A 15,684-nucleotide genomic window follows, 5' to 3' on the forward strand; every position below is an offset into this window, starting at 1 on the left:
CGAAACATTTTTCTCTATCCCTACTAGTTTTCGAGATATTTGACTGGATCACTTCAGATGGTCCACCCTGTATAGCCGAAACGTATGGAACTATTGTAATAATTTTTCGGAATTTTTGTAAACCTAAATTATTAAAAGTTTTAGAATTATTATAATAGAATCTTGCGCATTGTTTACCGCGCCGACTTCAAATCGCCCCTTGATTAGTACGAATTTTATTAATTATGTCGCTTATTCATGCTCGTAATAATATGATCTTTTCATTATTATCATTTTGATTAATTAAATTTGTCATCTAACGTACCTAAGAGATGATAATTAGATTCCTTTTCGTATTTGAAAGTTAGACGGCCATACGACACATGATTCAAGTTCTTCAACCACTCAAAGAACGAAACTGTGACACCACCAGCGTTAATGTACAAATCCGGGATTACAAGGATATTCCTATCGACCAGAATCTTATCTGCAGCAGGAGTAGTCGGTCCATTAGCAGCCTCTGCAATAATCTTTGCCTTCAAAAATATAATTTAATTATCATCTTTTGATTACCGTCTAAGGTTATTTAAAATTTCAGGTTAATTATAATATTGTCATCCCATCAAGTTAATGTAATAAATCATAGATCAACTCAGTTATTCTCATCAATCATTTTTAAAATAATATGTAAAATATATATGAAATAAAAACACTTCCAAGAAATTAATTAAAAATCATTAAATAATTTTAATGTTTGGTAATTCAATTGAGTAAAAAGATATTCAATATAAATACAATGTTATTCAATATAACGTCTATCTTCAAATCGATGACAGCTGATATATACCGATAATATACTGACTATAAACTATAGAAAGTTACGAAAAATCTCAAAAGGCCAACAAATCAAATATCGCTAATACTAACGAAAGATGGTAAATGGGCAAGAGATAATAAGGAAAAAGCAAAAATATATATTTGCAGAATATTTGGAAGGTATCTTCAGTCCAAATGACGTGGAAGGGAAAGTAAACGATGAAAGACACAAGAGAGAGCAAATACGAAGGATTGAGAGAATCGAAGAGGAAGAAATAAAATGGTCACGCCTAAAAAAATGGCTAGAATAATTAAAATAAATATTAAACCTAAAAAAAAAAACACCTGGCTTTGATCACAGGAGAAGTACTCAAACAACTTCCTCGAAAAAAGAATAGTTAAATTCACGTATCTTATTAATGCTTCGTATAGATTAAAATATGTTGCCAAGCTGTAAAAAATAGCAGAGGCAATAATGATTCTCAAATCGGATAAATCATCCAATGAAATTAAGTCACATAAACCTATTTTATTGTTGTCAATAATATCAAAAGTTTTTGAGAAACTAATACTTAATCGAATAAAACTACTAATTGATAACTCGGGAATTATATCTGAGTATCAGTTTAGTTTTCGCGAAGGACACTCGACAATTGATCAAGTGCACAGAATAACCAATACTATAAAAAAAAAATCTGTTGAAAAGTCTTCTTAGATGTAGCTCAAGCATTTGACAAGGTCTGGCACAAAGGACTTCTGCTTAAACTTAGAAATGTTTTTCCAACCCAATATTACTCCCTACTTGAATCATATATAAAGGAAAGATACTTTAGAATTAAACAAGATGAAGCTTATTCGGAACTGAAAGAAATAAGAGTTGGAGTACCGCAGGGAAGTGTACTAGGTCCGGTGCTGTACTTGCTCTATACTAGGAATGTCCCCAAAGTAAAAAATACGGTTGTTACCACATTCGCAGATGACACAACCATCTTGTCAGCAGGCAATAATATTGAAGAAGAGGCTACAAATAAACTACAAGGATCAATAAACAAGATCAGTAACTGGACAAAGTGGTGGCAAATCAAATTAAATGAAAATAAATCTATCCGTGTAAACTTTACTAATAGAAAAATAAAGCAATTACCAATTAAATTAAATAAGATCAAAACCCTCATGCCAATATGGCAAAATATCTGGGGATGAATCTTGACGCCAAACTGCGTTGGAAAGAACATATTAAGAAGAAAGTAGAAGAACTTAGAACTAAATACAAAAAGATGTATTGGCTAATAGGAAGAAATTCACAATAAACTACTATATAAGCAGATACTGAAACCAATTTGGATATGGTATTCAACTGGGATTGCACTAACCGAATAATTTAAAAAGAATCCAAACATTTCAAAACAAAGTTCTCAGAAATTGTTAGTGCCTCTTGGTACATACGCAACGACGACCTCCATAGAGATCTAGAAGTGGAAACAGCCGCTGTTGAGGCCAAAAGAATTGCACAAAAACATAAGAAAAGGCTACAGGACCATTCTAATATAGAAGCGCATCAGACCAAAGTGGACTAATTAAAAGACTCAAGAGGATGAAACCCTTCGAATTGATCGATACGTAGTAAAAGTTTATGAGTGTTAAATTATAAGATATTCTCAATGAAGAAATCTTAATACATGAAGTAGATTAGGTTAAAAAAGAAATGTTGTTAGTCTTGTAGACTAGGTACATTGTGTAAGTGCCTTGGCATTTAATTAAAAAAATATATCTATCTGATATACTTGTAGATGAAGAATTATGAAATCAGTATATTAACAATTATAATATATAGAAATAAATTTCAGGTGCAGTAATCTTTACCTGGATACGTCCCGCATTCTCTTTGGTAATTACTTTCTCTATGGCAGCGGGTATAAATATATCACACGGCTCATACATGAGATTTTCGCCTTTATATGGCTCGGCCCCAGGGAAACCAATGATAGTACCAGTTTCTATACGATACTCTTCCAATTCCTGAAACGCATAGAAATGTGTAAATATTAAACAAAAAAAGTTTTGTTATCAATTCTGTCATGTAATCGTACAGAAATTTGAAATAGTTATGCTGGAAACAACTGCCACGTACCTTTGGATCGATACCTTCTGGATTACAAATAGATCCATCGTGTTCGATCACTCCTATACATGCAGCGCCCGCGCGATGTAAATAACGCATAGAGTGCAAACCCACGTTACCAAAACCTTGAAGAATAAATGTTTTGCCTCCCCAGCCGGGCGTAGTACCTGCACATTATCATACTCTTTTATTTATGCGTTTATTTAAACCTTTTAAAATATTGACACACCATAATATGATATTAAATCACAGATACATTTAAAATCTTCTTATAATTAGTAAAATAATAGCGCTTTTAATACGACTTGAAGAAGATTATAATATTTATATAATTATACAATGTTATATTACATGTATTGTAATTTATAAATAACTAATTCAATATAATACGAAGACGTAAGAAAAGCCATACCACTTAATTATACTATGAAATAAAATTTGACCCTTTTTTTGCTACATAAGTGTAAATAGTTATTTTATAGACGTTGGGCGGCTTTACCAATCACACAGGTAACCCAGCGCACCGACGCCTACTAGCTCGATACACCATGGTGAAAACGACTGATATAGTGTGCTCATTTTAGGCAAACCACGTCCCTTTTGCGAGTCGAAATACCATTCAGAACCCAAACCTGCCAACTGCGAAGAAATAAATGATGTTGCTACGATTGATATCTTTATCAAATCCCGCTATGTATCCTTTCCTCTCTTCGTTTCAAAGCGACATCAAACAAGTGTCAAACATGATTTCAAGAGTTTATTAGAATACGTATTACAAAATTATTCAAAATGAATTCCTATTGGAATTATTCAATTATTCCTTAGATTTCTATTGCGTTTTCTAGAAAAAACGGAATAATTTCGTAGGTGCCCTGAAGATTCCGCTGAGCTATACGTTGGTATAAATATTATTGATACAAATTGTACTTATTTATTTATTTATATTTATACATTGATTTGTTCATTTATCCGGAAAAAAAAGTTTTATATATAATTGTACAATATACAGGGTGTCCCGAATTTAAATGACTTAAACTTCGGGAACGTGTGGAGGATCAATAAACTAAGAAAAAAAGTCTTAGAGATATGCTCGGTTTTGCTCCGTTTTGGAGAAAATCACAAAAAAGACAAAACGTAGTTTTGTACTTTTTCGTACTTTCTTATTACTTATTCACGTTGTATTTATTCACTTACTTAATGTAAATATTGTTCAAAATGTTGACCTCTTGCAGCAATGCAAGCATTGCATCTAGTACAAACAGCTCGTGTTGCAGCCAAATAAGAACTAATCGAGCTTGACTAGATAGACATTATCCACGGCGATGGATTGGACGTGGAGGAGTAATACCTTAGCCACCCCGATCACCTGATCTGACACCATTGGACTTCTTTATGTGGGGGATCCTGAAACAGGAAGTTTATTCGTCGCCAGTCAACTCAAGAGAACAATTGAGAAATCGAATCGAGGCTGCAGTGCACCAAATATCGTTAGATCAGTGTTTGGCTGCAACACGAGCTGTTTGTATTAGATGCAATGCTTGCATTGCTGCAAGAGAGTCAACATTTTGAACAATATTTACATTAAGCAAGTGAATGATGTCACGAGTGCAATTGCACAAGCTCCAAAATGTTAATATTAAGAACGTATTAAGTGTACATATTACGAAATATTATTGTATATTTTAAAAACATATCGAAAAGAAAAGAAGAAGCGCAAGGCCGAAATTACGAAAGCGATTAATAGAACTCGGCCGTTGCATCCTTGATCGATAATCAGAACGCTGACGAGGAAGCGCTGATTCGGCAAGGACGGCCGAGGAGAGCACGGGATAAAAAGACAAGATGCGAAGCGGACGTGGGTCATTTGTAAAGTCATAATCGCGTCACGTTATTCGGTCCGTTAAGTAAGTGGTTTATCGTAATTGTAAAAACCCTTACGATTAAAATAGTGTAAAGATGATCACGAATTCAACTCAGTGTTTGAGTGAGAAATTTCTTTATTAAAAGCAGTTTAAAGAAAGTGCATAGTGTTCTTATTGTTTAACCGCCTGAAGTCGTCCCCGCTGGATACTGAACCCTCATACCGTGCACAGCGATACAACAATAAATACAACGTGAATAAGTAATGAAAAAGTACAAAAATGACAACTACATTTTGTCCTTTTTGTGATTTTCTTCAAAACAAAGTAAAAACGAACATATCTCTCCAGAAGAGACTTTTTATCTTAGTTTAATATCACAAAATTCTGAATTTTTAGAATTTCTGTATCATTTTATAACTGTTTTGAAAATATCTTAAATTTTTTTATACGAATTTTATACAATATTTCAGAATTCATATATATATATGAAAAATTCTATGAAAAAGTATACAGATTTTAAGTATTTCTGAAATGTTTCAATTCCTATTATAGATCCTATTCACTCCAACGAATACGTTGAAGTGAATAGATGTCTATTAAGTTAGAATGTCAATATGAGCATAATCACATGAGACACATAGAGGATTTAGTGCTCTTTTTATGTTAATTTGTTGCTCTAATCCCGATTTTGTTGCTCTAGCCGTTTAGCAAGAAATCATTTTTCTGCTGGTTTTTAACAAAGTTAGAATGAACATTAAAAAAAATAATAAAAATAAAAAAATCACACTATAATTTAGTGTTAATTATGTGCTTTTAATATACCGTAATTTCAATTTCGGTGCACTACCCTTCACTCCTGAAACAACCCCAAAACGTCAAACAAGAGAAAAGTACTAAACATAGTAATGATACATAGAAAACATTCACATTACAATTTAGTATTAATTTTGTGCTTTTAACATACTCTAGTTTCAATTTCAGTGCGCTACCCTTCATGCCTGAAACAACCTCAAAACGTGTGTTGCACAAGATAAAAGTACTAAATTTAAAAATAATAGATATAAAAAAATACTCACGCTACAATTTAGTGCTAATTATTATGTGCTCGTAACATAAAGATAATTCATTTATCTGAATAAGCGCTGAGCATTAAGTTTTCTTAAACATTGCTTAAAGAATTTGTTGTTCGCATGTGTTTGGTACCAAAATGTAACACGTACTATCGAAATATGTCAATATCCGAATTTGTTGCTAACTCTGACAAATGAAAAATAATTAGTTTATTCCGGTCGCACGCACCATACACAAAAATTCTCTTAAACATTGTTTAAAGAATAAATAAGAAGGCTCTACCTGGTCAATTCAACACCGAGCTATAAAAGGTGTAAACAATAATTTTTTATTATTCTTTTATTCTTTTTTAACACATTCCCGGAACGTTTTGACTGTACTAAGTCCTCTTTAGCCGTGCTTTACGATTTAAATAAATCGTAAAAAACCCCAAAAACATTAATTTAATTAACATAAACATTAATGGGCTAATGAGAGTCACAACTGCGGTAATTCGTGCGAAATTGGAAACAATTTTATTATGTGTAATACTTATAAATCTATTAAGACGTTTCGGCTCCAATTCGGGCCATCCTCAGTAATTCGAAGAAATACATTTGTCATTATTCTTCCATGGCTGGACAAGAGAGGCAAATCCATCAATCCATCAATTTGTCTCAAGATTGAAAGGTCTCGTGGCAATGAATAGAAAGAAGTTCTAAATATGACTTGCCGTTAGTATGTATCAACTAAGAAAGAAAAGGAATTGGAAACACAACTCACCTGCACAGCCATGCAACTTCCGTAATAACATTAGAATATTTTATACAAAAATCAAAGTTGGTCGCAATGAAGCATTCTGACTGCGAGCAAGTCAACGAACGGTATTCGACTAAATGTGTGACAGTCAAGCAAGAAATATAACATAAACATATGCGCGAAAAGCTGCGTGGAAATTCAAAATACGTACAAAAAGATTGAAATCAAATATTTATAATTTGTTAACATTTATAATCTTTTGGTAGATAAAAGAAACAAATTTATGAATATAACAAAGAAACAAATAAAAAATTAATGTAAATTATTAAGAATGGACAAATACGAATGATGTAAGAAGTCGGTGTCAGATTGCAGATTTAAGCCATTTTTTTGTAACTTAATATGGAGCATTTCAGCAATGCGTCGTCTATAAAGCCATCTCTCCGAATCTACAACCTCGACATCATCCCAATCAAAATCATGGTTCAAATCTAAACGGTGTTCACTCAATACAGAAAGATTGCCCTCACTCCTTCGGATATCATTTTTATGTTCTTTGATCCTCGTTTTTAAAGTGCGTTTGGCCAACGTAAGACGCATCGCAATCTCTGCAGTTAATTTTATATATTACATTCTTTTTTTGTAAATTAGGCAGTCTTTCTATGGTCTGATGAAACAATTAAGTTTATTGAGGCTATAAAATGAAAATTTACATCTAAATCCCTCACAACCTTCCTAAATCTTTCATCAATTTTTTCGGTATATGGGATCGTGAACCATGTCCTAATTTCATTATCGTCTTTGTCCTTTTGAATCATAATGTCATTATTTTGCTTTAATGGCTTATTATGTAATAATGATTTTAGTCTTACATTAATTGTGTTGAAAATAAAATCCAACGGATAGTCATTCATTAATGTTTCAATAACAAAAAGTAAGTTCTTTTTAGGTACAGACAACAAGAATGCTCTATCTATCATCCCTATAACAGTGCCCTTTTTCTGTGAAAGAGGATGTTGTGAAAAAAAGTTAAGATATCTACGAGAAAAGGTAGGTTTATGGTACCAGTCGTATTCTAAAATATTATTATTATTAATTATAGTGATGTCCAAAAAATTGAGGGTCAAGCCACCTATCTCCATTGTGAATTGTAATCGAGGATGAAAGGAATTAAAAACTTTTAAGATCTCAGGAGTTTTTTCACAAGGAACTGCCAAAGCGATGTCATCAACATATCTGACGTATAAAGGAATGTGGAATTTAAGCATATTCAAAGCTTTCCTTTCCAAATCCTGCAATACGACATCAGCAATGACCGGAGACAATGGAGAACCCATCGGCATGCCAAATTTTTGTCTATAAATCACATTGTCAAAGCAAAAAAAGGCAGAGTTAAAAACCAGTCTTAACGCGATAAAAAATTTATTTTTGGGGATGTTAGAAATTTTAGAAATGGAAGGCCATCTATCAGAGATGCTGTCAAGTGCTAAATCAATTGGTACGTTTGTGAAGAGAGAAACCACATCAAGAGAAATCAAAGTATAACTGTCTTCAAGAATTATATTGTCCAAGATCTTGGTTAAATGGAAGCTGTTCTTAACGTAGCTAGGAGAATTAACACTAACCTTAGAAATAATTTTGTGTAAAAACACGGATAATGGATAGAGAGTCAATAGCAGACACAATAACTCTGAGAGGAATATCTGGTTTGTGAATCTTTGGTAAGCCATAAATGCCTGGCAGAATTCCATCACTAACATACAAATTATTAAAATTATTATAATTATTTTTTTAAAAAAGATTTAGTTGTCTTCCACAATGACCAGAATTTATTTTTTAATAAGTTGGTCTGATAAAAATAAGAAGACAGGTTATTTATGATTGGAATTCTATTATTCTATTTCTAACATCTAACTTGAGACTGACATGCACTTTGTTGATGCTGTTTTCTATGTGAAGGGTTTTTGTTAGCGTGTTCGTTTGATATAATTTATTTAACTTTCTATAAATTAATTGGTCCTGAAAAGGACCGTTTTTATGTTTACAATTTTTGTGGCTCTGAAAAGGGCCGTTTATAACAAAAACTATATAATTCTTTCTCTATAAGAGATTGTCGGTTTTGTCTGAGTGAATCTCTTAGGTCCCTAGAGTCTTCTGCGTGAAAGGTCGAGAGAGTAGGATCCAGGAGGTGAGTCTGGTGGTGTGTAACTAGTTGGTGATCCTGGTGGTGTGTAGCTAGCTGGTGATCCTGATGGTGTAGATGTTTGTTTATGTGATGTTAAGTCGCTCTGCGTCTCTCGGTGAACTACGGTAGGTCGGCTCAGCGTTCCTCGGTGAACTCTAGGAACAGGCAGGGTCTGCGTTGCCTTCGTAGAGAAGTCACTCGGAGATTTTGGTAGCGGAGACAGGAGCGGCGGTGGTACCGGATAACTGGGAGACAGCGGTCTCCTAACCCTCGGGTCGTTACCGGCCAGGAGGAAGCTCGGAGGTCTTGTGAGGACCGGCGATGAATTGTCCACCTTAAATAGTTGCCAGATCACTGGAGGGGATGTTGATTCGCCCTGTTGCTTAGTTGCCGTTGGATTACTCGGTGTAACCTCTTGAAACTGTAACGGCTCGCTGGATCTCGCTGAGGAAGATTTCTTCCACCAGGGAATGATCCGTGAACGACGAGAGACAGGAAAAGGATGGATGCTCTTGCAGTATGTTGCAAGAGACGAAATCAAGCCGTTGGCCATGCCTTTATATAGCCGTTCAGAGTTTTTCAGAATACGAGAAGATCTACCGAAATGCGCCTTCTATTAATTTCTTGAGAAATTAATTTTTTCCGAATCTCTTCAAGTAGGTCTTGGAAACAAATGCATCCGCATGAAGTTTGCTTCGTTCGGGTTGTTCGAAATATGTATGTGGTGTCAAATAGACCGCCACATATGCTTTTAATATATTCTAGTGTTTTTTTGTAATTAAACGATGGCATTGAAAAATTATCTTCTAGTTGTAATAAACAACAAATTGTTTTCGGAATGTACAAAGAAGTCAGGTTAATGAACCATTTTTCTTTCAGGTTAGTCAAAGAAGAACAAGATAATTGCACGTCAATCTCAGATGGATCTATATGAACATCGAGCACAACATCTGCTTGGTGATGGAACTGGTCAGAAGGGAAATTACGTTGTGGATGATTATAACGTATACTATAATTGATAGGTTTGATGTCACGAGCAATTTCGTATGTTCGTTTTTTTGAAAGCCACATCATTTTTCCATTCAATCTACGTAATTCGTTTTCGTAATTATCATTTTTTGTTGATGTAAACATCATTTTTTGTTTATGGAAAAAGGATTCAGCAATGTAACTGGGAATGTATGATGAAATTTTCCTCACAAAGTAAAGAGACTGTTTTTTAGAAGAGTTGATAGATCTATAAGCATCGTTAAGTTCTATGTTGATTATCCGTTGAATGTACATTTTTGTCGAATGAGAAAATCTTTTTACAGTTTTATAATGCGAAAGATTGAGTTTATGATTAACAATATAATATAAGTGTTGAGGTATAATGCTTTCGTTTTTGCAAAATTTGAGAAATTGAATGCGAATCGTATTCTTGATAATGTTCTTTTGATGTTTCGATCATGATTTCATGTATGATACCGCGATTTTACCAAAAGTTATATATATGAAAGAGAAAAACGAGATATGTCGTTGACGCATTGTTTCAGCCAGCGTGTTGAACAATAAACTTCTTTCTATTAGTTAATACATACTAACGGCAAGTCATATTTAGAACTTCTTTCTATTCATTGCCACGAGACCTTTCAATCTTGAGACAAATTGATGGATTGATGGATTTGCCACTCCCTTGTCCAGCCATGGAAGAATAAAGACAAATGTATTTATTCGAATTACTGAGGATGGCCCGAATTGGAGCCGAAACGTCTTAATAGATTTATAAGTATTACACATAATAAAATTGTTTCCAATTTCGCACGAATTACCGCAGTCGTGACTCTCATTAGCCCATTAATGTTTATGTTATTTGACATTCTTGAGAGTTATAATTTTTAAGTTTATTAATTTAATTAACCATTAGACTTAAAAATTAATTTTAGTAACGGTTATCTCATTCACACAATGTATTACAAATACAGCCATGTTATACTGAGTCAAATTATCTAATTTAATATAAGTTTGATAATTTGATTCAGTATAACGTGGTTGTATTTGTAATACATTGTGTGAATGTTGGATGAGATGACCGTTACTGAAATTAATTTTTAAGCTAATGGTTAATTAAATTAATGTTTTTGGGGTTTTTTACGATTTATTTAAATACACGGCTGAGGAGGACTTAGTACCTACAGTCGAAACGTTCTTTGAATTACGTGACTCTCATTAGCCCATTAAAGTTTATGTTATTTGACATTCTTGAGAGTTATAATTTTTAAGTTTATTAATTTAATTAACCATTAGACTTAAAAATTAATTTTAGTAACGGTTATCTCATTCACACAATGTATTACAAATACAGCCATGTTATACTGAGTCAAATTATCTAATTTAATATAAGTTTGATAATTTGATTCAGTATAACGTGGTTGTATTTGTAATACATTGTGTGAATGTTGGATGAGATGACCGTTACTGAAATTAATTTTTAAGCTAATGGTTAATTAAATTAATGTTTTTGGGGTTTTTTACGATTTATTTAAATACACGGCTGAGGAGGACTTAGTACCTACAGTCGAAACGTTCTTTGAATTTGTTAAAAAAGAATAAAAGAATAATTAAGTTTATTGTTTACACCTTTTATAGCTCGGTGGTGGAGGATGACGTCACAGGGGATCAGTGGCGCGGGGTGTGCGAAAAATTATGTAGCGGGAAATTACGTCGTGGTCAGCCGCCGTTGGGATGACGTCATGCGGGGTCAGTAGTCGCCAGGCGCGGTCCGCTGGACTGCCGACACCGGCATGGTCCCCACTGCGCGTTATACCTACCATGTATAATTACCATTTTATACTTACCATCTTTTTTCTTCTTATGCATAATGTTGCCCACTGTGTTTATTCAATGTGACTCCTTTTCGCGATTACTTCTTCTCGCATGTAAAATCTTTTTTATTCTACAAAATTAAATATTTATTCTACCGAATTATTTTATTCTACTGGACGCCTAATACGAGCGCAGTGACACTATCGGCACGCGATGCTGCGCACATAATATAATGCCGCGAAGAAGATTAAAAAGGAGGAACGATTAATTGTGGATACTGAGATATTTTATTTTACTTATTTTTCATGTAATGCATTATAAACAAAATTATCTAAAGCTAATACAATTAATTCACACTTAATATTTGAATTCTTATCGTAAATCTTTTACGTAAAGTATTTATCGTTTCAAATTTATTTATAACGCAATTTTGAAGTAAATAAATCATGAAATATTTAAATTTTTCGCTTACACTATTCGTGTATTGACATAGTTCACAATATACGTGCTCAACACATTATTTAAGTTCAAGCATAAAAAGTATAGTCGATGGTTTCATATACAAACACTTATCACATAATGATAATTTTACATTATTCACATCGCGTATTTTGACAAGTTCAATCACAATGTCCTGAATCACTAATGACAATGGGGTAGTCGACTGCATCAATTGCTCGATATCTGCCCGTTTTTCGATGAATACCGTAGCATGAGGAAGGACGATGCAGTTGCCCCAGGTGTCGCCAATGGCAATTTCCATGTGTCCCACAACGATTCCGATCTCCAGAAATTTGTACGCTGTCGGTGTCAACGCAAATATTCTTCTCAAAATGGTAGAAAAGACGCGCTGTAATGAAGAACAAACGAATAAGCAATCTGCAAAGAAAATTATTAAAAATAATATATAAATGAAATACTTACTTGACTCAGTTGAAAGTAAGAATCTACAGCGCTGAAGATTACTACATGTGTGCAAGAAACCGTTTACACCAGACGACATGCGGGTACGCGATCATTGCCATCTATTCGGGCGATACAGAGGCCCCGCGCACTCAAACTGCAATATAAATTATAAGAATTCACGTTGCATAACCGTAGATTTTCATAATTTATCTGGCTATGTGACGCACTTTGTCATCAAGAAAACTGCTACCACGTATGAAGGACGCGTTGATCTACTTCTTTTAACGAAAGAAAAATATATCTCATTTACCAAACAAGTTGGTACCAAAAACAATCAAAAAAATTGTACCAAATTACGGTTTATCGATTCATATAGATTTCTTGCTTCAAGTTTGAGCAAATTGTCATCTTTTATCAGTAAGGATAAACTACGGATACTGCAACGTAAATTTTCCAATTTGTCAAAAATTTTAATCTTTTGACACAAAAAGGTGTTTTTCCGTACGAGTACATTGACTACGTCGAAAAGTTGGAGGAGCTGTATTTACCGCCTCGTCGTTTTACAGTTCATTGACAGACGACACGGTATCTGAGAACGATTACGTACACGCCTTCAACGTGTAACAGTAGTTCTCCATTCGAACACTCGGTGAATATAGCGACCTGTATATGAAAACAGACATTTTTTGTTGGTTGTCGTCTTTGAAAATTTCCGCGACAGTTGCGTCGCGAGTTACGGGCTTGACTCCCGAACTATTACACCTTACCGGGCTTCGCGTGGGACGCCATGTCGAAACATACAAGCGTAAAATTCGACTACTCACAAACTATTTACTCGTATACCAATATTTATCGAGCGCGATATACGCGGTGGTTTGAGCCAGTGTTCAAACAGATACGTGCAAGCCAACGACAAATACATATATGGTTTCGATCCATCGAAACTGTCATCGTACTTGATGTACTATGATGTCAACAATCTGTACGGCTGGGCAATGTGTCAACCATTACAATATGCTGATTTTCGATGGGTCGACGACGTGCAAAATTTTTATTATACAACTATCGCGTTAGATTCCCTGACAGAGTATATTCTCAAGGTGGAGTATCCGCAACATCTTCATGACGCGCTCATCCAGCAAAAGTTACATGTAACGTACCCGTTAGTTGTAATTTCACGCACGCACGCACGCACGCACAATCAACAATATAACTGTAATATAACACACGTTTCATATTACAGTTATATTGTTGAGTGGGAAATTATAACTAACGGGTACGTTAGATGTAACTTCGTATTTGCTAGGCACTGACCGTTTTGTCCGACGCACGAGAAACCACACGGCAAGCGCGAGGACAAACTCCTCGCAACATTATGCGATAAGCAGCGTTACATTATTAACCAAATTGCACGTCAAAATTGCACGAGGTGTACACGATTATCGCAATCTGCAGCAGTGTACTCGTCACTCCATATCGTAAAGATACATCGTATACTGTAATTTGCGCAATCTCCATGGCTTCGCGAGTATATTGAGCTCAACACAAAATTTAGAACATTGGCAAAAAACGATTTTGAAAAAAATATATACAAACTAATGAATAACGCGGTATTTGGCAAAACCGTGGAAAACGTGTGCGATCGCGTCAACATGCGTCTTATGACGCAATGGGAAGGAAGATACGGTGCGGAGGCAATGATCGCCAAACCAAACTTCCACAGTCGAAGCGTCTTATCAGAGAATTGCAATAGAACTGTGTAAGCTCGAGGTGAAGTTCGACAAACCAATATACGTAGGTATGTGCATCCTCGACATATCCAAGACGTGTTTGTCGAATTTCACTACGAGTACATGACATCACTGTTTGACGAAAAATGCAAATTACGTACACTGACACAGACAATCTCATATATCATATAGAATGTGATAATGTCTACAGTATCATGAAACGTGATATAAATAGATTTGATACAAGCGATTACTCAGTCAACAACACATACAATATTCCGCTCGCAAATAAAAAAGTTCCTGGCCTGACGAAAGATGAAAACAACTGTGCGATCATGAACGAAATCGTAGGGCTTAAAGCGAAAATGTACGCTTTGTCTGTAAAAAGAAAAAAAGATACGAAGAAAAGTGTCAAAAGCAATATTGTAGCGAGGTCTGTACCGTTTGAGGATTACACGCGGTGTTTGAACGACGTAATTGAAATGACGCGCAAGCAGTCGTGCATAAGATCCAAATTGCATGAAGTATACACGACATCGGGAACAAAAATCGCTCTAAGTCAATCAGGATTAGCGATGCAATGCAATTCGTATTCATAGAATACGGCAATAGGCTCTCCGCGAGAATTTTCCAATAGATACGTGACACGTTAGTTTGCTGCACTTTGATGATTTTAAACACCTCTGTGGTCCAATTCGACATGTAACCTTTTTCAAAGACTGTCTTGAATTTTCTCATGTGTACTGAGTCACCCACTTTGTATCGTGCGGGTGCAGCAATCTTTAAGCGATTGTAAACCATGGTTAAGAGCCTGTCGGCGATCGCGGGAGTAACATGGACGGAACGCATACTGATAGTTCAATGCTTGCGCGTATTATACTCTTGACACGAGGTGCGGTAGTATGTCGATCCATCTATAGTTTCCGTTGTGCGTAAACTGTTTCCACATGTCGTTCTTCAACGTACGATTGAACCGTTCGACGACCGACGCCTTCATTACGATATACGTAGAATAATGGTTGATGTTGTGCTTCTTCAAGAGTTTCTGTACATCCGAGTTGTAAAATTCCTTTCCTTTGTCAGTCTGCAAATTTTTCGGGCATCTTCCATCATATCGAATTAACATATCTTTGCGATCGTCGTCATCATCTCGTTCCCGCTCTTAGCTTTGAGCGGCACGTCGACAACGATGAGAATGTAGTTGCAACCTCTTGAATCGCGTATAAGGATGCATCTTAACCATATCCGCCTGCCACAGGTCATTGTATCCGTGTACTATGACATGTCTTCATAGAAAATTTCTTCTCGCCGGTATTTCAATTGAACGACATACGAGGGTCATCTGAAAAGTTTTGAGCCTAACATAGAAACAAGTAATTTTTCGGTCAAATTCAATTTTATTTTTCCACATAGTCTCCTTTTAAGTCAATACATTTTTTCCAGCGATGCTCCCACCCCTTTAATCCATTC

The 15,684-nt window shown here is 35.0% G+C and overlaps 1 protein-coding gene across 1 annotated transcript in view; it reads right to left on the reverse strand.

Moving 5' to 3' along the window:
• LOC108764407 (glutamate dehydrogenase, mitochondrial) overlaps positions 1-15,684 on the reverse strand; it is a 75,310-nt gene that overhangs the window by 18,286 nt on the left and 41,340 nt on the right. The window contains exons 2-4 of the mRNA XM_018512651.1: positions 2,927-3,084; positions 2,659-2,814; positions 305-515 (exon numbers count right to left, since the gene is read on the reverse strand). Coding sequence (XP_018368153.1) covers positions 305-515; positions 2,659-2,814; positions 2,927-3,084 — 525 coding nt within the window. The remainder of the gene's footprint in view (positions 1-304; positions 516-2,658; positions 2,815-2,926; positions 3,085-15,684) is intronic.

This window comes from Trachymyrmex cornetzi, unplaced genomic scaffold (genome assembly GCF_001594075.2).
Source record: "Trachymyrmex cornetzi isolate Tcor2-1 unplaced genomic scaffold, Tcor1.1 scaffold417, whole genome shotgun sequence".
NCBI lineage: Eukaryota > Metazoa > Arthropoda > Insecta > Hymenoptera > Formicidae > Trachymyrmex > Trachymyrmex cornetzi.